Source organism: Poeciliopsis prolifica, unplaced genomic scaffold (assembly GCF_027474105.1).
Source record: "Poeciliopsis prolifica strain line A6 unplaced genomic scaffold, Auburn_PproV2 SCAFFOLD094, whole genome shotgun sequence".
NCBI lineage: Eukaryota > Metazoa > Chordata > Actinopteri > Cyprinodontiformes > Poeciliidae > Poeciliopsis > Poeciliopsis prolifica.
Window position 1 is genome coordinate 532,501 of NW_026562469.1, and position 25,000 is coordinate 557,500.

The 25,000-nt window shown below is 55.7% G+C and overlaps 1 protein-coding gene across 1 annotated transcript in view; it reads right to left on the reverse strand.

Moving 5' to 3' along the window:
• Nucleotides 1–2,438: 2,438 nt before the first annotated feature.
• The window catches only part of col12a1b (collagen, type XII, alpha 1b), a 107,017-nt gene continuing 84,455 nt past the window's right edge, over nucleotides 2,439–25,000 (reverse strand). The window contains 23 exon segments of the mRNA XM_055022999.1: nucleotides 2,439–2,961; nucleotides 5,062–5,232; nucleotides 5,616–5,684; nucleotides 5,763–5,831; nucleotides 5,834–5,950; nucleotides 6,069–6,135; nucleotides 6,911–6,946; nucleotides 7,026–7,097; nucleotides 7,349–7,402; nucleotides 7,477–7,493; nucleotides 7,496–7,526; nucleotides 8,241–8,294; nucleotides 8,621–8,724; nucleotides 8,805–8,850; nucleotides 10,366–10,452; nucleotides 10,856–10,933; nucleotides 11,206–11,364; nucleotides 12,413–12,522; nucleotides 22,857–22,999; nucleotides 23,329–23,467; nucleotides 23,539–23,577; nucleotides 23,670–23,834; nucleotides 24,812–24,955. Coding sequence (XP_054878974.1) covers nucleotides 2,840–2,961; nucleotides 5,062–5,232; nucleotides 5,616–5,684; nucleotides 5,763–5,831; nucleotides 5,834–5,950; nucleotides 6,069–6,135; nucleotides 6,911–6,946; nucleotides 7,026–7,097; nucleotides 7,349–7,402; nucleotides 7,477–7,493; nucleotides 7,496–7,526; nucleotides 8,241–8,294; nucleotides 8,621–8,724; nucleotides 8,805–8,850; nucleotides 10,366–10,452; nucleotides 10,856–10,933; nucleotides 11,206–11,364; nucleotides 12,413–12,522; nucleotides 22,857–22,999; nucleotides 23,329–23,467; nucleotides 23,539–23,577; nucleotides 23,670–23,834; nucleotides 24,812–24,955 — 2,093 coding nt within the window. The 3' untranslated portion in view covers nucleotides 2,439–2,839.

A 25,000-nucleotide genomic window follows, 5' to 3' on the forward strand; every position in this document is an offset into this window, starting at 1 on the left:
AGACGTTTTACTTTTACTTTTAGTTTCAAACTAAATATTCAATGTGAAGCGAAATATTAATGAGCAACAAAAGCTTCAAAATGAACATTTAGACTAAAAACTATATTTACAAGTGAAGAAAGAAGATGGTGGAAAAATGACTGGATTTTGCTTTTCCTCTTTTGAAAGATTATTGCCTTTAGTTGTTGACTAACTGTCAAAATGGCCGCCGTACAGTGAGTGTGGTGACGGCATGTAGTCATAATGTTTTGCTTGAGCCAACACCTTGTGGTCTCACATCAGAACCTGCGGTTCTGCTCCCTCTGCTCACATTAAGTTGCTTTTGTTCTGCTAATTCAGAACAAATGAAGAGAAGCGCAGAGAGCCAGCAGACGAAGGCGGACAGACGCGGCGCAGCGCTGGCTTCAAGTTTGTGGAGTAAATCTTGTTCTGCATCGTCTGGGTTGTGAAACCGGGCCGGTCCACCACAGATGTGTTCACTTCTCCACATCTGGACCCAATGACCGATGAGTCAGCGCCTCACCACCAACACTCTGCTGCATGTGGCTTCAGCAACATTTGCTCTGATTCACAAAGCAAATAGCGAAGCTCCAGGAAACTCTGAAAAGGTCACAGACACGACCTTTAGTCCAGCGGCGATGAGAGCAGGAAGTCGCCAGGAAACCAGCTGGTTATAAAAGTTTCTGTCTTTAAACGTTGGTGCAGTTTCAGAACCGAATCCAACCTGAGAACATGGCCCTCTCTCTGGGGCCCTGACATGTGGGCCTCACTCTGGGGCCCTCTCTATGGGGCCCTGACTCTGGGGCCCTCTCTATGGGGCCCTGACTCTGGGGCCCTCTCTATGGGGCCCTGACTCTGGGGCCCTCTCTATGGGGCCCTGAATCTGGGGCCCTCTCTATGGGGCCCTGAATCTGGGGCCCTCTCTATGGGGCCCTGACTCTGGGGCCCTCTCTATGGGAGGCAAATAATGAAACCCATCAGAGCGGAACCCCACCAGGGATTTAAAAGCTCTCTGAACTTCAGGCTCATTCAGTCTAACATCCTGAAAACTCATGGAGACTAAATACAGAATTATGAAGCTAAACGTTTAGTTGAAACTGAGACGTTAATAAACATGGAGATAAAAACTCATATTTCCTGCGAACAACTAAAGTGCTGCTGTTCATTTCACAAACAACTGTCAACATACAGTTTTATAAACACCAGACATTTTCAAGGTTTTATAATTTCCTTTATTTGATGGTGAATTAACAGGAAAGAGAAGACAGGGCAAAGGTCACCAAGGCGGGAATTGAACCGGCGCTACAGGGGCCCCACGTGCAGCACCACCGCAGCACCACCGCAGCATCCCATAATTCATTTTAATTCAGTTTATTAACAGTTACAGATATTCAGCAAATCCAGTTTATTATTTTAACTGAAGTAAAATCAAGTTTTTCACTTCCTGTGTGTAAATATTCCCTGAACTGGTTTCCAGTCGCTCCCAGTAACCGGTTATTATGGAATGAAAAACATGGTTTAAAACCATAAAGATTTAATTATTTTATTTATTCAGAGAGGAAGTGTCCTTAAAATTCACCAGAGCTCATCTGAATCAGATTAAATAAATTTAATATTTTTATTCCAACTGGATGTTTAAAATGTTCATACAGGTTTTAATAATGAAGAGATTTTTATGGTTTCCAGTGAAATCTTTATGATTATATTATAATATAGTCATAAAGATGATTATATTTATATATTATAAATATAATCATATTTCACTGCTTGTTTTTCATCCCCCTTAAAATAAATTCATAAATTAGGTTTAAAATCTCTTTTTTAAGCATTAAGGGTTAAATTGATATTTCTACAATTTTAAATTAAGCGCTTTTTTTTACATTTTAATGTAATTTTCTTGCCGCACTGGCAGATAGTTGTACCTGAAATAAAGCATTTTGTTGCACTAATGTGACTCTCTTCTTATTCTTTAAGTGTCTTGATTTCAGAGTGAAGATCATAAACAGTCTGATTATTTATTGATCGATTGGTTGAACCGATGCAATGACAGGAGGGCACCACCAGGGGCGCTGTGGGGAGATCCGCCTGCATGTCCTCCAGCTTCAACAGCGCAGCAGATGCAGTTGCTGCTGCTGGGAGCACTGGGTGACGTCAGCAGAACCAGCTCAGGTCACCATGACAACCCAGAGCTCCAGGAAGATCCAGAACCTCCAACCAGAACCAGAGAAGAACCAGAACCAGAGAAGAACCAGAACCAGAGAAGTAGAACCAGAACCAGACAGAGGCGTTCATCCAACCACTCATCCAACAGTTTGTTCGTCCATCCAGAATATTTTCATTTCTCCATGGCTGGTTTTACGGACCGGAACCAGAACCAGAACCACAGGCTGTCCGCAGCTCTTTGTCTCGTCAGGAACCACAAAACTGCAGGCCACCCAGAGATTTTCAGTAGTTTTATTGAAAAATGCCTCTTCCGTTTTCAGAAATAAATAAGAAAATACGGCTGTGGATTTCACAATCTGCAGCTAAAACAATAAAAAGTGATGCTGCGTCTGAAAAGTTCTGACTCGACCCGGTAGAACAACAGGAAGCGGCGCGTGACAGAATGAAGCAACTGATAAATACTAAGATACACATGAAGCCGAGTTATACTGGACCTGAAGCTGCGGCTTTAACACTCACTCTATGCAAATATGTTACAGGCAGGAAAACGGGAAGCTCACAGGCTTTACTGGGTTTACTGGTCCCAAGCAGAACCTCCTCCGGTTCTAAGAACTGGGTCAAACACTCCCTCCTCCAGTGCCGACACCGCCGCGCCAAACAGTATTCACAAACACCTTCAGGCGTTCGGCCGCCGCGCTGATGACGTCAGCCCGTCAGACGGCGTTCTGGGCAGCGCCCTCTTCCGGCGCTGGTTCTGGAGCAGCTGGTTCTCCTGGGGCGCGGCGCCGGCCCGGGTTCCTGCTCGGAGACGCTGCGTTGAGATTAACGAGGACAGACGACTGCACGCTCTGAGCATGCGCAAGTTAGTGAGACGGCACAGGTTAGTCACAGCAGGGGGCGTGGCCACATGGAGAAGGGGCGTGGCCAATGCGTCTGACAGCTAACAGCAGCGAGAGGTTCTGTTCTGGTTCTGATCCAGACTGGACAAAAACGGGACTCGGTCTAACCCGGACCCAACGTCTGGCGGGAACCAAAAGACCCAACAGCGTCAGAACCAGAACGGGTCCACCGGGCCTCAACCAGAACCCACCATGTGAGCCCTTCATGTTCTGGTCCAGAACCTGGAATCAGAACCTCCAGTTGTTTGAAAACGGACCACTGTTGCCTAGCAACCAACACAGAACCAGAACAGTTCTGTTCAGTCCAGATGATGATACTGATTCATTCTGAAAATTAGCGGTGGGCAAACATCTGCTAACTTTGAAAACGTTGAGCGCACGTAGCTCCCCTTCATTTCTCAGATTAATGAAGTTTGTGTCAAAGTTTTGACTATCGATTGGTCAGAATTATTCAAGTAGTAGATTATTACATTCGTGCACTTATTTTGAAGGGGCTGAATGCTGTTTACTCAACAGTCTCATTTCCTCTTGGCGCATTTGAAGTTAGCGTTTTAGCACGAGCTTCTCAGTGTAGCAAGTGAAATTAGCAGAAGTAATCTTAGAGTTGCGCGGCTAATCTAACTACTTGGTTGCTAAAGTGCTATATAGTAGTAGCTGAACTAATGTTTAAGATTAGTAAAGCTACTTTAGCTTTAGTTTAATACCATATTGGTTTAGCGCAGGGGTGTCAAACTGCAGTCCTTAGGGACGCTGTCCTGCAGTCTTCTGATGTACTCAGGTACAAACACAGGAATGAAATGGCTGAATTACCTCCTCCTTGTTCTCCAGAGCCTTAATGACCTTTTATTCTATTCAGGTGCAGCAGAGACACATCTAAAAGATGGGACAGCGGCCCTGCAGGACTGAATGTTGACACCCCTGGTTTAGCGCTTTAGCATTAGCTGAAATAATATTTTTGCATTACTGCTTTAGGGTTAGCTTTAGAGTTGGATAAATACAATGTCAAGATAGCAGTTCAGTGTTAGCATAACTAATGTTTATGATTAGTGCTTCAGGATTAGAAGTAGCTTTCATTAATACCACATTAATAAAGTACCTTAGCGTTAGCAGAAGGAATGGTTTCGATTACTCTTTTAGAGTTGCGCGGCTGACTTTTTAGTTAGCGTGATTCAATTCTTCTAAAAATAATCCAGAAAGTTTGAGTAAATATTCTGAATGTTTGTCCATCCTGCAGATTTTCATTTAGGTCCTGATGAGCAGTCAGATGCAGAGGCCACGCCCCCTGCAGGTGTTAGTCAGGTGACCTGATCACACAGATTGAAGCAGAGTTGGTTACTGACAGAAACCCAGTTTAGGAGAACACAGAGGAAAGGTTCTGTGGATGGAGAGGAACCTGACCCTCCGGGGTCACAGAGGAGCGGTGCCGGGTTACGGGTTAAAGCCGGGTTCAGGACGACCCGTCTCTGTTAATCCACCTCTGTTAGTATGGGCTGCGGTTCTGCTCATGCTCCTCCACTGAGCCCGGCGGGTCGGTGGCGCCGCTGCGGTTAGTACGGCTCCCCTCGCTGCTGGTTAAGTGTTTCCGGTGGCGGTTTCCTCTAAGCGGTTCTAACAGTGTTTGTTCTGGCAGTCAGTGAAAGCAGCACAGGCGGCATTACAAGGCTAATTATACGGTGAACCTGAAACGGGCCAGACAGGATGGACCGGGTCAGAACCATCAGCTCAACACATGCACAACTGCTCAGAGTCTGGGTCCAGGTTCCGACCCGCCGCCTGCATGGGCAGGACTTCGGACCGGACCATCATTCCAAGGTTCTGCTGCTCCAGAACCATTTCAGAACCGGTCAGGACGGGTCAGAACCATCCAGTGAGGGCCAGAATTGAACTGGAACTGAACTGGGTCTTTGATCCGGTTCAGTGGTGCGGTTCTGATCCACTCCTGGACCCAGACTCGTCACCAGAGGATCGTTCCCACATCACCATTCCTCCTCCAACGTACCTATGTATCCCTGGCCGTTGTAGGGAATCCCCACGCACTGCGAGGAGTCGCAGTAGCCCGGGGGCCCCGGGGGGCCACGGGCCCCGGCGTAACCCGGACGTCCTGGAGGGCCGCGGGGCCCGGGAGAGCCTGAGGGGCCCGGGGTCCCGGTCCGACTCTCTCCTGGAGGACCTGGGGGTCAGAGTTCAGGTCAAACACTTCCTGATTCTGTAAGGTTAGGAGCAGGAGCATTTCCTGTTTCATTAGACAATAAAAGCCTGTGGCTTTTCAAAATAAAAGCCACTGAGCTTTAATATAATTATTTCATTAGGATTTTTGGCCAAAGTGTGATCAATATTCCAGAGAATAAATTATCCTTCAGATAAACAAAAAGAGTAGAAATGATTCGGAACAAACAGGAAGAGGAAGTTCAGGACCAAGATCACTGGCTTCATTTAATCTGTCATTAATCTGGTTTAATAATCCAGATTAATAATCTGGTTTAAGACAGAGTGTGAACAGCTGAACTCTTAGTGATCTGGTTCTGTTCTGACTCGGCCGATGGGTTCTGGTACCTGGCGGCCCTCTGGGTCCTTTCTGTCCGACTCCTGGGACTCCTCGGTCACCTTTTTCTCCTGCGGGACCTGAACACACCACGGGTCACATGTTGAGCTGTCCTCAACACGTTCCAGTTCCGGTTCCGGTTCCGGTTCCGGACCTACCTCTCTCGCCCTGCTGGCCGGGTTGGCCGGGGCTGCCGGGGAACCCGTTCCTGCCTCCGGCGCCGGGCTCCCGCGGGGCCCCTGCCTGCCCGGCGGCCCCGGCGGCCCCGGCGGGCCCGGGCTGCTGCTGCTGCGGTAGTTCCCGTTGGGGATCTGGTTCAGCATGGTGTTGACCCGGCTCATCTGGTCTGAAACAGAACGGAGAGCGTTCCTGAGCAGAACCAGCAGGGGGCGACGCTTAGCTTAGCGACGCTTAGCTTAGCGACGCTTAGCTTAGCGACGCTTAGCTTAGCGGCGGCTACGTACCGCTGACCAGCTGGGAGCAGACCTGGCGGGCGATGGAGCGCATCATGTTCTGGGGGGCGAAGTCGCCCTGCGGCAACAAAGAGCAGCCAGCTTAGAGTCTGATAAAATCACCATGACGACATGTTGTTGACGTTAGCGCGCTTCCTGCTAATTGACGAATGCTCGTTACTACACAGAATGAGAAACCTTCAGCCTTTTGGACCAGAGAAATAGAAGAAACCAGAAACAAAAAGGAGATGAAGAGGAACAAACTGAGGAAGAGGACAGAGACGGAAAAAACTCCCAAGAAGATGAAGATTTATTTTGATTGCAGCTTCCTAATTGAGAAAATGGCTAACAGCTCTAGCGTCTGACGGTGCTAAACAATCTCAATCTCTTTCCATTAAAATAAACCTTTCTCAAAAAATATCTTATAATGGATCCCGCTAACGGTGTTAGCTCCATGGCTCCCGTTAACGATGTTAGCTCCACGGCTCCCACTAACAATGTTAGCTCTACGGCTCACGCTAACAGTGTTAGCTCTACGGTTTCCGCTAACGATGTTAGCTCTACAACTCCCGCTAACGATGTTAGCTCTACGGCTCCCGTTAACAATGTTAGCTCTACGACTCCCGCTAACAGTGTTAGCTCTACGGCTCACGCTAACAGTGTTAGCTCTACAGTTCCTGCTAACGGTGTTAGCTAATGTCATCTTTAACAGCAGTTTTCCTGGAGGTTTTTGTGCCTCCAGTCCATTATCACCGAACAGAGTTAACGTCCCAGCATGCATTGCGCAGGTGAACAGTAAATATAAAATGGGGTTTTTGATTCTGACATGTTCAGCTGGAGACGACCGGACTCACCCGCTCTCCTTTGTCTCCTTTTGGACCAACGGATCCCTGGAAGCAAAGCAGAATCAGAACATTTGGACCTTCAGGAGCAGAACTCAAGAAATGTTCGGAGATTACAGACACTCACCGGGGGGCCAAGGTCCCCAGGGTTCCCAGGCTGTCCTGAAGGGCCTTGAATTCCTGGAGTTCCTGGAGGACCCTGCAAGGAAACACAGAGAGGTCCAATAGGTCCAGTAGGTCCAATGGGTCCAATAGGTCCAGTAGGTCCAATGGGTCCAATAGGTCCAAAAGGTCCAATAGGTCCAGTAGGTCCAATAGGTCCAATAGGTCCAATAGGTCCAATAGGTCCAATAGGTCCAGTATGTCCAGTAGATCCAATAGGTCCAATTGGTCCAGTAGGTCCAATAGGTCCAGTAGGTCCAATAGGTCCAGAACCTCTGGCGGTCTCACCATGGGTCCTGGTGGTCCTCTGGGTCCGGCTGGTCCCTCCTTTCCTGAAGGTCCCTGGAAACAGGAGAACCGGGCTTCAGAACCAGAACTGCCTGAGTTCTGACAGAAGCGAGCCACTCGGCACTCACCCTCACTCCAGAAGGTCGGGTCCAACGGGACCGACGGCACCAGGAGAACCCTGCGGAACCAGATAAGTTGAAGTTCTGCTGTCCGTACCCAGAAGTGGACGCATTTGGACCCGGAACCGGGTCGTTTGTCATATTTCTGCGGCTCCTCTGATGTTTCTGATTTATTAGCGATCTATGGGTCGGGTCAGCTGGGAGTGACCAAAGACTTAGTTCTGTCGGAGCGGGTTCACCTGCAGATCAGAACCATGAAGTCTAGCTGGTTCTGATCGGATTCACAGAGGTTCTGGTGTTGGATTGTTTCTTTAAAACTCAGAATCTGGAGCTGTAAACGACTGGTTCTGGTTCTAGCTGAACAAAAACAGGGTCAGAACCAACCTGGAGTTTCCTGAAGCTCCGATCCGGTTCTGGAACTAAATGATTGGGTTTTTATGTCTCTAAATAATCTAAAATAATCCCAAATCTTCACTCCTTCTTGTAATTCCTGGCTCCTCTCCTTTCTTTGGTTTGGATCAGCAGAAGGAAGGTTCTGATCGGACCGCCATCAGAACCTTCCCATCATGAGTTCTGGCTGCGATATTCCAGATTAAAGCTCAGCAGCTGGATTAACGCCATGGTAACCAGCAGGACGTGTTCCAACACTAACAACAAACTGCTGCCACTCAGAACGTCCTGGACCCGGCCAGGTCCGATCCAGAGCCGGTTCGGTTGTCAGAACATGAGTTTTATCTGCTTCTGCTCCGGAACCGGAGCAGAACCGGGCTCACCTTCTGTCCCGGCAGGCCGGAGTCTCCGGGGTCTCCCTTCGGTCCCGGCCGACCCTGAGGAGGAGAGCAGAGGGAGTTGGATCAGAACCGCCCGGTTCACTGACAGTAGAACTTATCCGGTTCTGATCCAGGTTTATCGTGAAGCTCTGATCCAGTCGGGTTTAAAGGATTCGGACCAACATGGAGGAGAATCTGTTGCCTGCAGTTAGTGGAAGGAAAAACTGCCAACAGGACAAATCAGGATTCCCTTCTGGACCGGGCCAGTACCGACCAACCGAATGGGTCAGAACCAGAGCAAAGATCTTTTTCTCTTTGGTTTCGTAGGAAAATGATGGATGTTAAAATCTGACAGGAAGTCCAGGCATGTGAGTCGGACTTACGGCCTCTCCAGGGATGGACATGCCGCTGGGCCCCTGGGGGCCGGGCAGACCCATGGGCCCCGGGGGTCCGATGTTCCCGGGAGGCCCGCTGGCCCCTGAAGCACAGAGAGCAGCATGAAGCATGTAACGAGTGGAGCGTCCTGCAGCGGAGAGGATCTTTGATCAGAGAAACTCACCGGAGCTCCGGCCTCGCCTCGCTCTCCTCGGGGCCCCTTACTGCCGGGAGCGCCCTGCGGGGACACAGAGTGAGCTGCAGGAGGCCAGGCTGCTGCTGCGGCAACACGTTGCTGCTGCTGCTGCGGCAACACGTTGCTGCTGCTGCTGCGGCAACACGTTGCTGCTGCTGCGGCAACACGTTGCTGCTGCTGCTGCGGCAACACGTTGCTGCTGCTGCTGCGGCAACACGTTGCTGCTGCTGCTGCGGCAACACGTTGCTGCTGCTGCTGCGGCAACACGTTGCTGCTGCTGCTGCGGCAACACGTTGCTGCTGCTGCTGCGGCAACACGTTGCTGCTGCTGCTGCGGCAACACGTTGCTGCTGCTGCTGCGGCAACACGTTGCTGCTGCTGCTGCGGCAACACGTTGCTGCTGCTGCTGCGGCAACACGTTGCTGCTGCTGCTGCGGCAACACGTTGCTGCTGCTGCTGCGGCAACACGTTGCTGCTGCTGCTGCGGCAACACGTTGCTGCTGCTGCTGCGGCAACACGTTGGGCAACACGTTGCTGCTGCAACACGTTGCTGCTGCTGCTGCGGCAACACGTTGCTGCTGCTGCTGCGGCAACACGTTGGGCAACACGTTGCTGCTGCAACACGTTGCTGCTGCTGCTGCGGCAACACGTTGCTGCTGCTGCTGCGGCAACACGTTGGGCAACACGTTGCTGCTGCAACACGTTGCTGCTGCTGCTGCGGCAACACGTTGCTGCTGCTGCTGCGGCAACACGTTGGGCAACACGTTGCTGCTGCAACACGTTGCTGCTGCTGCTGCGGCAACACGTTGCTGCTGCTGCTGCGGCAACACGTTGGGCAACACGTTGCTGCTGCAACACGTTGCTGCTGCTGCTGCGGCAACACGTTGCTGCTGCTGCTGCGGCAACACGTTGGGCAACACGTTGCTGCTGCAACACGTTGCTGCTGCTGCTGCGGCAACACATTGCGGCGCCGTGTGATAACCTTCCGATCGTAGAATGATGCAACACAGAAATGTTTCAACAACCAGAGGCAACATGTTGCAGCAACCTGAGGCAACATGTTGCAGCAACCAGAGGCAACATGTTGCAGCAACAAGAGGCAACATGTTGCAGCAACCTGAGGCAACATGTTGCAGCAACCAGAGGCAACATGTTGCAGCAACAAGAGGCAACATGTTGCAGCAACAAGAGGCAACATGTTGCAGCAACCAGAGGCAACATGTTGCAGCAACAAGAGGCAACATGTTGCAGCAACAAGAGGCAACATGTTGCAGCAACAAGAGGCAACATGTTGCAGCAACAAGAGGCAACATGTTGCAGCAACCAGAGGCAACATGTTGCAGCAACAAGTGGCAACATGTTGCAGCAACAAGAGGCAACATGTTGCAGCAACAAGAGGCAACATGTTGCAGCAACCTGAGGCAACATGTTGCGTCCTCCCTGTGTTCACTGAGCGGCTACATCAGCGGTCCTAATCCAATTCCGGAGTCTCCAGAACTGCTGGTTCCAGATGGGTGGTTCTGCTGGGTTGGTGAACCGGGCCTTAGCGCTGACTCACCACCGGTCCTTGGGGGCCCGGCTGCCCGCTGGCCTCCGACGTGCAGGTGCAGGCGTTGGGTAGGGCGGGGCACCTCAGCTCGTCTCTCTGCAGGACAAACACAGGTCAAAGGTCAACACAGCCTAGAGGAAGGAAACCGGTACCAAACCGCCTCTAGTTCTGGTTCTGAACTGGAAGCAGAAGTAATCAGGTTTGCTGCGGTCGGTTGCGTTGCTGCCATCAGCCTAAAGGTGCCAATTCAGAACCTCCAGGGGAACGAACCGGACCGGACTGGACCGGACCGGACCGGACTGACTTGCATGTTCCTGTGAGCTCAGCTCGGGTCTGGAGATGCAGAGTAGGACACTTCGGGTTCCAGAACGAACCAGAAAAGCTCTAAAATAAAATCCTTTATCTGAAAGTGACTTGTAAGTTCTGGAACAAACCCAACCGAAGCTCAGAGGGAAACCGGGTCGGGAACAGAACCCTGCGGGCTTTGAGCGGGACTCACCATGGAGGGCAGGTCGCAGCAGCGGTCCCGGCTGGTCCAGGCCAGGTTGCAGACGATGTCAAACATCTGGAGCTGGAACTGAGGAGGAAACAGAACAACATGATGTTGGACACGGTTCTGGTTCTGATCCGTAAACAGGAAAAGCAGCAGCAGGTCTGGATCCAGTTACTGCAGCCTGAGACCCAGACCGCTTCCTCGTGTGGTTTAGATACCTTAAATATTACTGGGATTTATTCTGTTATGATTCAGTCTTGCCTGTTTTGCTGATAATCCGTTTCTGGTCTGATATTTTGTCGAACGTTTTCTCCTGGATGGATCCAGGGTTCCTGGTTTGGGGGCCACTGACTCACCGTAGCTGACTGGCCCTTGGACCCGATGGACTTGGCCATCTTGCCCAGAACCTGGTACCCGTCTCTGGACGCGTTGCCGGCCGCCTTCGTCTTCTTCTCCTCCACTTCCTGGCAGTCGACCTTCAGCTTCACGCTGCTGGAGGAAACCAGGATGTGGAGCTGAGGGAGGAGAACACGGGTCAGTGGGCCTTCTGGGCCCGGTTCTGGTTCACATGTCAGAGTAAAACATCTCCATCTCTGTGAGAACATCTAATGGTTTGATTCCCTAGAGATCAGAACTGGGCCTGAGCTCCCGGGCCTGGACCGGACGGTTTGCTGCAGTCGGACTTCCCTTTTTCCTTCCAACTGGAAAACACAGATAGGATCACATTGACAGCATCTCACTCGGACTGATTTACAGAAAACATGAATCACGGGTCCCTGGAAAATCCTGACTGGACCTGGAACCAGAACAAAGAAGGAACCGAGTCCAGAACTTAGATCAGAAAAACGTTCTGGTCCTGCACAGAACTTGAGGACAACCGGACCGGCTCGCCTCCTCTCCAGAACCGCCACTGGGTTTACTGGACCCGTTTCACAGGCGCCACCGCTGGAATTCCAAACATGGCATCAGGAAGTAATGCCTGGGGCAGGAAGTGGCAGCAGGAAGTGGTGTCTGGCTACAGAAAGTGGCGCCTGGCTACAGGAAGCGGTGTCTGGCTACAGGAAGTGGCAGCAGGAAGTGGCACATGATGACATGAAGTTGTAGCAGGAAGTGGTGCCAGGAGGGAGGAAGTGGATTACTGACCATCGGTGCTGTGTGTTTGTTACTAACCATCATGAAGTCATGAAACGTTTAGCAGCAACTCTCACATCTGATGAATACAAACTAAACAAAACGGTTTCTAGATTTCTAGGAATAATTCACGGTTTACAAATCAAAACATCAAATGTTTCCTGAGATATATTTGGATAAAAAAACGGCGCTGTGGAATATTTATGGATGGTCTGGAAATGGTTCAGGAATCGAGACAAGTGTCGCCTGGTGCGTCTTGCGCTGCCTCCAACCTGCAGGGGGCGCCATCTGACCGCCTCAGATGATTTCATCTGGACTGGGAGGAACAAAGAGACTCCCCCAAATTTTTTTCCTTAGAGAAGGAAAACGTTTCACGACTCAGATGTCTTGATGTGAGCAGCAGCAGGTGGGGGAGGGGCCTTCAAGGCTTACCTTGTGGAAGCTGCCATGGAAGATCTTCTTCACCAGCCTGTGGTCAAACGTGACTCTCTGGATTTCACCGGTTTGGTCCTTATTGTAGAATGAAATGGTCTGAGCAGAACCTGGAGGACAAAGAACTGTTCATCAGAGAACTGTTCATCAGAGAACTGTTCATCAGAGAACTGTTCAAATCAGAGACAGAAGAAGCGTTGCCCAGTGTTGCCCTGCGTTGCCCTGTGTTGCCCAGTGTTGCCCTGCGTTGCCCTGTGTTGCCCCGTGTTGCCCAGTGTTGCCCAGTGTTGCCCTGTGTTGCCCAGTGTTGCCCCGTGTTGCCCAGTGTTGCCCTGCGTTGCCCAGTGTTGCCCTGCGTTGCCCAGTGTTGCCCCGTGTTGCCCTGCGTTGCCCAGTGTTGCCCTGCGTTGCCCAGTGTTGCCCTGCGTTGCCCAGTGTTGCCCTGCGTTGCCCAGTGTTCTCCCGTGTTGCCCTGCGTTGCCCAGTGTTGCCCCGTGTTGCCCTGCGTTGCCCAGTGTTGCCCAGTGTTGCCCAGTGTTGCCCTGTTGCCCAGTGTTGCCCAGTGTTGCCCCATGTTGCCCAGTGTTGCTCCATGTTGCCCATGTTGCCCCATGTTGCCCAGTGTTGCCCCGTGTTGCCCAGTATTGCCCCGTGTTGCCCAGTGTTACCCCGTGTTGCCCTGCGTTGCCCAGTGTTGCCCTGCGTTGCCCAGTGTTGCCCCGTGTTGCCCTGTGTTGCCCCGTGTTGCCCTGCGTTGCCCAGTGTTGCCCTGCGTTCTCCGTGTTGCCCTGCGTTGCCCAGTGTTGCCCTGCGTTGCCCAGTGTTGCCCCGTGTTGCCCAGTGTTGCCCCGTGTTGCCCAGTGTTACCCCGTGTTGCCCTGCGTTGCCCAGTGTTGCCCTGCGTTGCCCAGTGTTGCCCCGTGTTGCCCCGTGTTTGCTCTGTGTTGCCCCGTGTTGCCCTGCGTTGCCCAGTGTTGCCCAGTGTTGCCCCGTGTTGCCCAGTGTTGCCCTGCGTTGCCCAGTGTTGCCCTGCGTTGCCCAGTGTTGCCCTGTGTTGCCCAGTGTTGCCCCGTGTTGCCCTGTGTTGCCCTGCGTTGCCCCGTGTTGCCCAGTGTTGCCCTGCGTTGCCCAGTGTTGCCCCGTGTTGCCCAGTGTTGCCCAGTGTTGCCCCGTGTTGCCCAGTGTTGCCCTGCGTTGCCCAGTGTTGCCCTGCGTTGCCTGTGTTGCCCAGTGTTGCCCTGTGTTGCCCAGTGTTCTCCCGTGTTGCCCAGTATTGCCCTGTGTTGCCCAGCGTTGCCCCGTGTTGCCCTGCGTTGCCCAGTGTTGCCCCGTGTTGCCCAGTGTTGCCCTGCGTTGCCCTGCGTTGCCCAGTGTTGCCCTGTGTTGCCCAGTGTTGCCCTGTGTTGCCCAGTGTTGCCCAGTGTTGCCCTGTGTTGCCCAGTGTTGCCCTGTGTTGCCCAGTGTTGCCCAGTGTTGCCCTGTGTTGCCCCGTGTTGCCCAGTGTTGCCCTGCGTTGCCCAGTGTTGCCTGCGTTGCCCAGCGTTGCCCTGCGTTGCCCAGTGTTGCCCAGTGTTGCCCTGTGTTGCCCTGTGTTGCCCTGTGTTGCCCAGTGTTGCCCTGCGTTGCCCAGTGTTGCCCTGCGTTGCCCAGTGTTGCCCTGTGTTGCCCAGTGTTGCCCTGTGTTGCCCAGTGTTGCCCAGTGTTGCCCTGTGTTGCCCAGTGTTGCCCTGTGTTGCCCTGTGTTGCCCTGTGTTGCCCAGTGTTGCCCTGTGTTGCCCAGTGTTGCCCAGTGTTGCCCAGTGTTGCCCTGTGTTGCCCTGTGTTGCCCAGTGTTGCCCCGTGTTGCCCAGTGTTGCCCTGCGTTGCCCAGTGTTGCCCTGCGTTGCCCAGTGTTGCCCTGTGTTGCCCAGTTTGCCCCGTGTTGCCCTGTGTTGCCCTGCGTTGCCCCTTGTTGCCCAGTGTTGCCCTGCGTTGCCCAGTGTTGCCCCGTGTTGCCCAGTGTTGCCCTGTGTTGCCCAGTGTTGCCCCGTGTTGCCCTGTGTTGCCCTGCGTTGCCCCGTGTTGCCAGTGTTGCCCTGTGTTGCCCAGTGTTGCCCCGTGTTGCCCAGTGTTGCCCTGCGTTGCCCAGTGTTGCCCTGCGTTGCCCAGTGTTGCCCCGTGTTGCCCTGCGTTGCCCAGTGTTGCCCTGCGTTGCCCAGTGTTGCCCTGCGTTGCCCAGTGTTGCCCTGCGTTGCCCAGTGTTCTCCCGTGTTGCCCTGCGTTGCCCAGTGTTGCCCCGTGTTGCCCTGCGTTGCCCAGTGTTGCCCAGTGTTGCCCTGCGTTGCCCAGTGTGTTGCCCAGTGTTGCCCCGTGTTGCCCTGTGTTGCCCAGTGTTGCCCTGCGTTCTCCCGTGTTGCCCTGCGTTGCCCAGTGTTGCCCTGCGTTGCCCAGTGTTGCCCCGTGTTGCCCTGTGTTGCCCCGTGTTGCCCAGTGTTGCCCTGCGTTGCCCAGTGTTGCCCTGTGTTGCCCAGTGTTGCCCTGTGTTGCCCAGTGTTGCCCTGTGTTGCCCAGTGTTGCCCTGCGTTGCCCAGTGTTGCCCTGTGTTGCCCAGTGTTGCCCCATGTTGCCCAGTGTTGCCCTGCGTTGCCCAGTGTTGCCCAGTTTGCCCGTGTTGCCCAGTGTTGCCCCGTGTTGCCCAGTGTTGCCCTGCGTTGCCCAGTTTGCCCTGTGTTGCCCAGTGTTGCCCTGTGTTGCCCTGTGTTGCCCTGCGTTGCCCCGTGTTGCCCAGTGTTGCCCTGCGTTGCCCAGTGTTGCCCCGTGTTGCCCAGTGTTGCCCAGTGTTGCCCCGTGTTGCCCAGTGTTGCCCTGCGTTGCCCAGTGTTGCCCCGTGTTGCCCTGTGTTGCCCAGTGTTGCCCTGTGTTGCCCAGTGTTCTCCCGTGTTGCCCAGTATTGCCCCGTGTTGCCCTGTGTTGCCCAGCGTTGCCCCGTGTTGCCCTGCGTTGCCCAGTGTTGCCCCGTGTTGCCCAGTGTTGCCCTGCGTTGCCCAGTGTTGCCCTGTGTTGCCCAGTGTTGCCCAGTGTTGCCCTGTGTTGCCCAGTGTTGCCCAGTTTGCCCCGTGTTGCCCAGTGTTGCCCTGCGTTGCCCAGTGTTGCCCTGTGTTGCCCAGTGTTGCCCAGTGTTGCCCCGAGTTGCCAAGTGTTGCCCTGCGTTGCCCAGTGTTGCCCAGTGTTGCCCTGTGTTGCCCTGTGTTGCCCTGTGTTGCCCAGTGTTGCCCTGCGTTGCCCAGTGTTGCCCTGCGTTGCCCAGTGTTGCCCTGTGTTGCCCAGTGATGCCCTGTGTTGCCCAGTGTTGCCCAGTTTGCCCTGTGTTGCCCAGTGTTGCCCTTTGTTGCCCTGTGTTGCCCTGTGTTGCCCAGTGTTGCCCTGTGTTGCCCAGTGTTGCCCAGTGTTGCCCAGTTGCCCTGTGTTGCCCTCTGTTGCCCTGTGTTGCCCAGTGTTGCCCTGTGTTGCCCAGTGTTGCCCTGTGTTGCCCTTTGTTGCCCAGTGTTGCCCTGCGTTGCCCAGTGTTGCCCTGCGTTGCCCAGTGTTGCCCTGTGTTGCCCTGTGTTGCCCAGTGTTGCCCTGTGTTGCCCAGTGTTGCCCAGTGTTGCCCTGTGTTGCCCAGTGTTGCCCTGTGTTGCCCTGTGTTGCCCTGTGTTGCCCTGTGTTGCCCTGCGTTGCCCAGTGTTGCCCTGCGTTGCCCAGTGTTGCCCAGTGTTGCCCTGTGTTGCCCTGTGTTGCCCAGTGTTGCCCTGTGTTGCCCAGTGTTGCCCTGTGTTGCCCCGTGTTGCCCTGTGTTGCCCAGTGTTGCCCTGTGTTGCCCAGTGTTGCCCAGTGTTGCCCCGTGTTGCCCTGCGTTGCCAGTGTTGCCCTGCGTTGCCCAGTGTTGCCCTGCGTTGCCCAGTGTTGCCCTGCGTTGCCCAGTGTTGCCCAGTGTTGCCCTGCGTTGCCCAGTGTTGCCCAGTGTTGCCCTGTGTTGCCCAGTGTTGCCCTGTGTTGCCCAGTGTTGCCCTGTGTTGCCCAGTGTTGCCCTGTGTTGCCCTGTGTTGCCCAGTGTTGCCCTGTGTTGCCCAGTGTTGCCCTGTGTTGCCCTGTGTTGCCCTGTGTTGCCCAGTGTTGCCCTGTGTTGCCCAGTGTTGCCCTGTGTTGCCCTGTGTTGCCCTGTGTTGCCCAGTGTTGCCCTGCGTTGCCCAGTGTTGCCCTGCGTTGCCCAGTGTTGCCCTGCGTTGCCCAGTGTTGCCCTGTGTTGCCCAGTGTTGCCCTGTGTTGCCCTGTGTTGCCCAGTGTTGCCCTTTGTTGCCCTGTTTGCCCTGTGTTGCCCTTTGTTGCCCTGCGTTGCCCAGTGTTGCCCTGCGTTGCCCAGTGTTGCCCTGTGTTGCCCAGTGTTGCCCAGTGTTGCCCTGTGTTGCCCAGTGTTGCCCTGTGTTGCCCAGTGTTGCCCAGTGTTGCCCTGTGTTGCCCTGCGTTGCCCAGTGTTGCCCTGCGTTGCCCAGTGTTGCCCTGCGTTGCCCAGTGTTCTCCCGTGTTGCCCAGTGTTGCCCAGTGTTGCCCTGCGTTGCCCAGTGTTGCCCTGCGTTGCCCAGTGTTGCCCTGCGTTGCCCAGTGTTGCCCTGCGTTGCCCAGTGTTGCCCTGCGTCGCCCAGTGTTGCCCAGTGTTGCCCTGTGTTGCCCAGTGTTGCCCTGTGTTGCCCTGCGTTGCCCAGTGTTGCCCTGCGTTGCCCAGTGTTGCCCTGTTGCCCAGTGTTGCCCAGTGTTGCCCTGCGTTGCCCAGTGTTGCCCTGTGTTGCCCAGTGTTGCCCTGCGTTGCCCAGTGTTCTCCCGTGTTGCCCTGCGTTGCCCAGTTTGCCCTGCGTTGCCCAGTGTTGCCCTGCGTTGCCCAGTGTTGCCCAGTGTTGCCCAGTGTTGCCCTGTGTTGCCCAGTGTTGCCCTGTGTTGCCCAGTGTTGCCCAGTGTTGCCCTGTGTTGCCCTGCGTTGCCAGTGTTGCCCCGTGTTGCCCTGCGTTGCCCAGTGTTCTCCCGTGTTGCCCTGCGTTGCCCAGTGTTCTCCCGTGTTGCCCAGTGTTGCCCTGCGTTGCCCAGGGTTCTCCCGTGTTGCCCTGCGTTGCCCTGTGTTGCCCTGTGTTGCCCAGTGTTGCCCTGCGTTGCCCAGTGTTGCCCTGCGTTGCCCAGTGTTGCCCTGCGTTGCCCAGTGTTGCCCTGCGTTGCCCTGTGTTGCCCAGTGTTGCCCTGTGTTGCCCTGTGTTGCCCAGTGTTGCCCTGTGTTGCCCTGTGTTGCCCTGTGTTGCCCTGTGTTGCCCTGCGTTGCCCAGTGTTGCCCTGCGTTGCCCAGTGTTGCCCAGTGTTGCCCTGTGTTGCCCAGTGTTGCCCAGTGTTGCCCTGTGTTGCCCAGTGTTGCCCTGTGTTGCCCAGTGTTGCCCTGTGTTGCCCCGTGTTGCCCTGTGTTGCCCAGTGTTGCCCAGTGTTGCCCTGTGTTGCCCTGTGTTGCCCAGTGTTGCCCTGTGTTGCCCAGTGTTGCCCTGCGTTGCCCAGTGTTGCCCTGCGTTGCCCTGCGTTGCCCAGTGTTGCCCTGCGTTGCCCAGTGTTGCCCTGCGTTGCCCAGTGTTGCCCTGCGTTGCCCAGTGTTCTCCCGTGTTGCCCAGTGTTGCCCTGCGTTGCCCAGTGTTGCCCTGCGTTGCCCAGTGTTGCCCTGTGTTGCCCAGTGTTGCCCCGTGTTGCCCAGTGTTGCCCTGCGTTGCCCAGTGTTGCCCTGCGTTGCCCAGTGTTGCCCCGTGTTGCCCTGCGTTGCCCAGTGTTGCCCTGCGTTGCCCAGTGTTGCCCTGCGTTGCCCAGTGTTGCCCTGCGTTGCCCAGTGTTCTCCCGTGTTGCCCTGCGTTGCCCAGTGTTGCCCCGTGTTGCCCTGCGTTGCCCAGTGTTGCCCAGTGTTGCCCTGCGTTGCCCAGTGTTGCCCAGTGTTGCCCCGTGTTGCCCTGCGTTGCCCAGTGTTGCCCTGCGTTCTCCCGTGTTGCCCTGCGTTGCCCAGTGTTGCCCTGCGTTGCCCAGTGTTGCCCCGTGTTGCCCTGTGTTGCCCCGTGTTGCCCAGTGTTGCCCTGCGTTGCCCAGTTTGCCCTGTGTTGCCCAGTGTTGCCCAGTGTTGCCCTGTGTTGCCCAGTGTTGCCCTGCGTTGCCCAGTGTTGCCCTGTGTTGCCCAGTGTTGCCCCATGTTGCCCAGTGTTGCCCTGCGTTGCCCAGTGTTGCCCCGTGTTGCCCAGTGTTGCCCCGTGTTGCCCAGTGTTGCCCTGCGTTGCCCAGTGTTGCCCTGTGTTGCCCAGTGTTGCCCTGTGTTGCCCTGTGTTGCCCTGCGTTGCCCCGTGTTGCCCAGTGTTGCCCTGCGTTGCCCAGTGTTGCCCCGTGTTGCCCAGTGTTGCCCAGTGTTGCCCCGTGTTGCCCAGTGTTGCCCTGCGTTGCCCAGTGTTGCCCCGTGTTGCCCTGTGTTGCCCAGTGTTGCCCTGTGTTGCCCAGTGTTCTCCCGTGTTGCCCAGTATTGCCCCGTGTTGCCCTGTGTTGCCCAGTGTTGCCCCGTGTTGCCCTGCGTTGCCCAGTGTTGCCCCGTGTTGCCCAGTGTTGCCCTGCGTTGCCCAGTGTTGCCCTGTGTTGCCCAGTGTTGCCCAGTGTTGCCCTGTGTTGCCCAGTGTTGCCCAGTGTTGCCCCGTGTTGCCCAGTGTTGCCCTGCGTTGCCCAGTGTTGCCCTGTGTTGCCCAGTGTTGCCCAGTGTTGCCCCGTGTTGCCCAGTGTTGCCCTGCGTTGCCCAGTGTTCTCCCGTGTTGCCCAGTGTTGCCCTGCGTTGCCCAGTGTTGCCCTGTGTTGCCCCGTGTTGCCCAGTGTTGCCCTGCGTTGCCCAGTGTTGCCCAGTGTTGCCCTGTGTTGCCCTGTGTTGCCCTGTGTTGCCCAGTGTTGCCCTGCGTTGCCCAGTGTTGCCCTGCGTTGCCCAGTGTTGCCCTGTGTTGCCCAGTGATGCCCTGTGTTGCCCAGTGTTGCCCAGTGTTGCCCTGTGTTGCCCAGTGTTGCCCTGTGTTGCCCTGTGTTGCCCTGTGTTGCCCAGTGTTGCCCTGTGTTGCCCAGTGTTGCCCAGTGTTGCCCTGTGTTGCCCTGTGTTGCCCTGTGTTGCCCAGTGTTGCCCTGTGTTGCCCAGTGTTGCCCTGTGTTGCCCTGTGTTGCCCTGTGTTGCCCAGTGTTGCCCTGCGTTGCCCAGTGTTGCCCTGCGTTGCCCAGTGTTGCCCTGTGTTGCCCTGTGTTGCCCAGTGTTGCCCTGTGTTGCCCAGTGTTGCCCAGTGTTGCCCTGTGTTGCCCAGTGTTGCCCTGTGTTGCCCTGTGTTGCCCTGTGTTGCCCTGTGTTGCCCTGCGTTGCCCAGTGTTGCCCTGCGTTGCCCAGTGTTGCCCAGTGTTGCCCTGTGTTGCCCTGTGTTGCCCAGTGTTGCCCTGTGTTGCCCAGTGTTGCCCTGTGTTGCCCCGTGTTGCCCTGTGTTGCCCAGTGTTGCCCTGTGTTGCCCAGTGTTGCCCAGTGTTGCCCCGTGTTGCCCTGCGTTGCCCAGTGTTGCCCTGCGTTGCCCAGTGTTGCCCTGCGTTGCCCAGTGTTGCCCTGCGTTGCCCAGTGTTGCCCAGTGTTGCCCTGCGTTGCCCAGTGTTGCCCAGTGTTGCCCTGTGTTGCCCAGTGTTGCCCTGTGTTGCCCAGTGTTGCCCAGTGTTGCCCAGTGTTGCCCTGTGTTGCCCTGTGTTGCCCAGTGTTGCCCTGTGTTGCCCAGTGTTGCCCTGTGTTGCCCTGTGTTGCCCTGTGTTGCCCAGTGTTGCCCTGTGTTGCCCAGTGTTGCCCTGTGTTGCCCTGTGTTGCCCTGTGTTGCCCAGTGTTGCCCTGCGTTGCCCAGTGTTGCCCTGCGTTGCCCAGTGTTGCCCTGCGTTGCCCAGTGTTGCCCTGTGTTGCCCAGTGTTGCCCTGTGTTGCCCAGTGTTGCCCTGTGTTGCCCTGTGTTGCCCTGTGTTGCCCTGTGTTGCCCTGCGTTGCCCAGTGTTGCCCTGCGTTGCCCAGTGTTGCCCTGTGTTGCCCAGTGTTGCCCAGTGTTGCCCTGTGTTGCCCAGTGTTGCCCTGTGTTGCCCCGTGTTGCCCTGTGTTGCCCAGTGTTGCCCAGTGTTGCCCTGTGTTGCCCAGTGTTGCCCTGCGTTGCCCAGTGTTGCCCTGCGTTGCCCAGTGTTGCCCTGTGTTGCCCTGTGTTGCCCAGTGTTGCCCAGTGTTGCCCTGTGTTGCCCTGCGTTGCCCAGTGTTGCCCTGCGTTGCCCAGTGTTGCCCTGCGTTGCCCAGTGTTCTCCCGTGTTGCCCAGTGTTGCCCAGTGTTGCCCTGCGTTGCCCAGTGTTGCCCTGCGTTGCCCAGTGTTGCCCTGCGTTGCCCTGCGTTGCCCAGTGTTGCCCAGTGTTGCCCTGTGTTGCCCAGTGTTGCCCTGTGTTGCCCTGCGTTGCCCAGTGTTGCCCTGCGTTGCCCAGTGTTGCCCAGTGTTGCCCTGTGTTGCCCAGTGTTGCCCAGTGTTGCCCTGCGTTGCCCAGTGTTGCCCTGTGTTGCCCAGTGTTGCCCTGCGTTGCCCAGTGTTCTCCCGTGTTGCCCTGCGTTGCCCAGTGTTGCCCAGTGTTGCCCTGTGTTGCCCAGTGTTGCCCTGTGTTGCCCTGCGTTGCCCAGTGTTGCCCTGCGTTGCCCAGTGTTGCCCAGTGTTGCCCTGTGTTGCCCAGTGTTGCCCAGTGTTGCCCTGCGTTGCCCAGTGTTGCCCAGTGTTGCCCAGTGTTGCCCTGCGTTGCCCAGTGTTGCCCTGTGTTGCCCAGTGTTGCCCTGCGTTGCCCAGTGTTGCCCTGCGTTGCCCAGTGTTGCCCTGCGTTGCCCAGTGTTGCCCAGTGTTGCCCAGTGTTGCCCTGTGTTGCCCAGTGTTGCCCTGTGTTGCCCAGTGTTGCCCAGTGTTGCCCTGTGTTGCCCTGCGTTGCCCAGTGTTGCCCCGTGTTGCCCTGCGTTGCCCAGTGTTCTCCCGTGTTGCCCTGCGTTGCCCAGTGTTCTCCCGTGTTGCCCAGTGTTGCCCTGCGTTGCCCAGTGTTCTCCCGTGTTGCCCTGCGTTGCCCTGTGTTGCCCTGTGTTGCCCAGTGTTGCCCTGCGTTGCCCAGTGTTGCCCTGCGTTGCCCAGTGTTGCCCTGCGTTGCCCAGTGTTGCCCTGCGTTGCCCTGTGTTGCCCAGTGTTGCCCTGTGTTGCCCTGTGTTGCCCAGTGTTGCCCTGTGTTGCCCTGTGTTGCCCTGTGTTGCCCTGTGTTGCCCTGCGTTGCCCAGTGTTGCCCTGCGTTGCCCAGTGTTGCCCAGTGTTGCCCTGTGTTGCCCAGTGTTGCCCAGTGTTGCCCAGTGTTGCCCTGTGTTGCCCAGTGTTGCCCTGTGTTGCCCAGTGTTGCCCTGTGTTGCCCCGTGTTGCCCTGTGTTGCCCAGTGTTGCCCAGTGTTGCCCTGTGTTGCCCTGTGTTGCCCAGTGTTGCCCTGTGTTGCCCAGTGTTGCCCTGCGTTGCCCAGTGTTGCCCTGCGTTGCCCTGCGTTGCCCAGTGTTGCCCTGCGTTGCCCAGTGTTGCCCTGCGTTGCCCAGTGTTGCCCTGCGTTGCCCAGTGTTCTCCCGTGTTGCCCAGTGTTGCCCTGCGTTGCCCAGTGTTGCCCTGCGTTGCCCAGTGTTGCCCTGCGTTGCCCAGTGTTGCCCAGTGTTGCCCTGTGTTGCCCAGTGTTGCCCTGTGTTGCCCTGCGTTGCCCAGTGTTGCCCTGCGTTGCCCAGTGTTGCCCAGTGTTGCCCTGTGTTGCCCAGTGTTGCCCAGTGTTGCCCTGCGTTGCCCAGTGTTGCCCAGTGTTGCCCTGTGTTGCCCAGTGTTGCCCAGTGTTGCCCAGTGTTGCCCAGTGTTGCCCAGTGTTGCCCTGCGTTGCCCAGTGTTGCCCAGTGTTGCCCTGTGTTGCCCAGTGTTGCCCTGCGTTGCCCAGTGTTCTCCCGTGTTGCCCTGCGTTGCCCAGTGTTGCCCTGCGTTGCCCAGTGTTGCCCTGCGTTGCCCAGTGTTGCCCAGTGTTGCCCTGTGTTGCCCAGTGTTGCCCTGTGTTGCCCAGTTTGCCCTGCGTTGCCCAGTGTTGCCCAGTGTTGCCCTGTGTTGCCCAGTGTTGCCCTGTGTTGCCCAGTGTTGCCCAGTGTTGCCCAGTGTTGCCCTGCGTTGCCCAGTGTTGCCCAGTGTTGCCCTGTGTTGCCCAGTGTTGCCCTGCGTTGCCCAGTGTTCTCCCGTGTTGCCCAGTGTTGCCCAGTGTTGCCCTGCGTTGCCCAGTGTTGCCCCGTGTTGCCCAGTGTTGCCCTGTGTTGCCCAGTGTTGCCCCGTGTTGCCCCGTGTTGCCCTGCGGCGCCCGGCGGACTCACCGTCCACGGTGACCCCAGTCTGCGGCTTGTGGTCCCTGGAGGTGACCTGCCAGAGGTCAAAGGGCTCGGTGGGCGAGTCGGGCAGCAGGCGGAACATGAGGATGAGGGTGAAGGTGTCTGGAAGGCCGTCTGGGTGAATCTCTCTGCTCAGGAAACACAGAGCTGGAACTAGAAGCTGCATAGAGTCGCTCAGTTAGAATGCATCCGCTGCATTGGACTGAAGCGCTGTGGGGTTCCCCAGGGATCAGTCCAGGGACTCCTCTCATTTCTAGAAGCTCCCACTGTTACCATCAGTTAGCATGACTACCATATTATGATGTCACCAGGTGCCTCTGAATGACCTCTGACCTGAACCTCCACAGACACATACAGACAGGGCCTGGTCGTCTGGTCCGCATGGAGAAGCAGCATTCAGCCTTAATGCAACATGACTCTGGACCGGAACCGGCGAGCGGACCCGGCTGGGACTCACGTGCTGGGCTGGGTCAGGAAGGCGTCGCGGTGCAGCCGGTACGCCGTGTAGCTGTTGAAGGATCCGGGCTCCATGGAGACGCCGGGGACGGAGCTGTAGGTCTTCTCCGTCAGGTTAAAGGCCTCCAGCATCCTGAACCCTGAGGAAGAGGAGGAGGATGAAGAGGAGGGGCAGGATTCTGACCCGGTTCCACCTGAAGCTCGGACTCACCAGGCGAGGTGAAGCCGTTGAGGTAGATGAGAGGACAGGCTGTGGAGAGAACAGAGCGTTCAGCAGGGGACGTTCAGCAGGGGACGTTCAGCAGGGGACGGGTTCTAAGGCAGAAGCGAAGCCGGACTGACAGGAAGTCGACGTTTCGCAGATGAAGGTGATCAGATTCTCCTTGATGGAGTCGAAGGCGTCGAAGTCGTCCACCACGAACACGTGTCTGTCACTCGGCTTGCTGCCGATCTCCTGCAGCTCCACGAAGTCCACGTCCGCCACGCCGATGGCGAAAACGCTGTAACCTGGGAGCAGAACCAGAACCACGGGTCAGAACCAGAACCACGGGTCAGAACCAGAACCACGGGTCAGAACCTCATTGATTTCTGTCTCCAACATCTGGAACAACCTCAGATCAAAGGAATCTTAATGTAAGTTTGGAAAAGCTCAGAGTTCGGACATTTTGGTCCATTTGGTGAAACTGAGGACATCGAGATATTTGAGTCAACATGAAGACAATAATAGCACAAAATGGCGTCTCAGAGAGAAACAGGTCCTGCTTCCCTCAGGGTCCAAAAGAGAAGCAGCAAAAAACAAGTTTTAACTTCCAGCTGTTAGACTGGAGCACTTCGAACCGCTAGCTACAGAGCTAGTTCCGCTAACGCTAAAGCGCTAACTTTAACAATGTTGTCAGTGACATATTGCGCAGCGCTCCTCAGCCGCCTGCAGCTTTCAGCTGCTTCCTGCTGCAGCACACCTGGGTCAGGTGCTGCAGGCCGGTTCTGAGTCCGACCCGGTTTGCGGGAGTAAAGATTTATCTGAAAGTTGCAGGACGGCTCTGGAAGACAGGACTTGCACAGTATGTCGCCCTCTGCAGCGTTACATATGGAATTACACACCAACTAGTACAGATTGTGCTTCAGGAAGTGCATAAAACAGTGATGCCCAACTTCAAAATAAGAGCGTTAATATAAATATCTAACAGTTGATATCCAAAAAGGTTCACCAACAGCTGAGAATTCATCTTGAAAAGTGAACTTAGAGGAAGCTAAGTGCGCAAGATGTTTCAAAGTTAGAAAAAGTACGAAACATAAAAACAGTTCCTCTACCAACCCATTAGTGCCCTCTGTTGGTAGAATGGATTATAAACCTTTAGAAAGAAATGCAGAAAATCGCTGCATCATCAGCAAATAGTCAAATCCAACAAGCTGACAAACAGCCACATTAGAATCAGCATCGGCGGCGCCGGCGGCGGGGAGAGCCCATCGGCGGCGCCCCTTACCTGCATGCTGCAGCTTGGCGGCGTTCTTCTTCACCTCGTCCTGAGACTGACCGTCTGTGATGGCCACCACCACCTTGGGGACGTTCCTCCGCATCCCGTTCTCCACCGAGAAGGCCTTCTCATACGTGTGCTTCAGCGCCTCGCCTGTTCACACCCACAGGTTAGAGAGGCAGGCCGGAGACACACGGG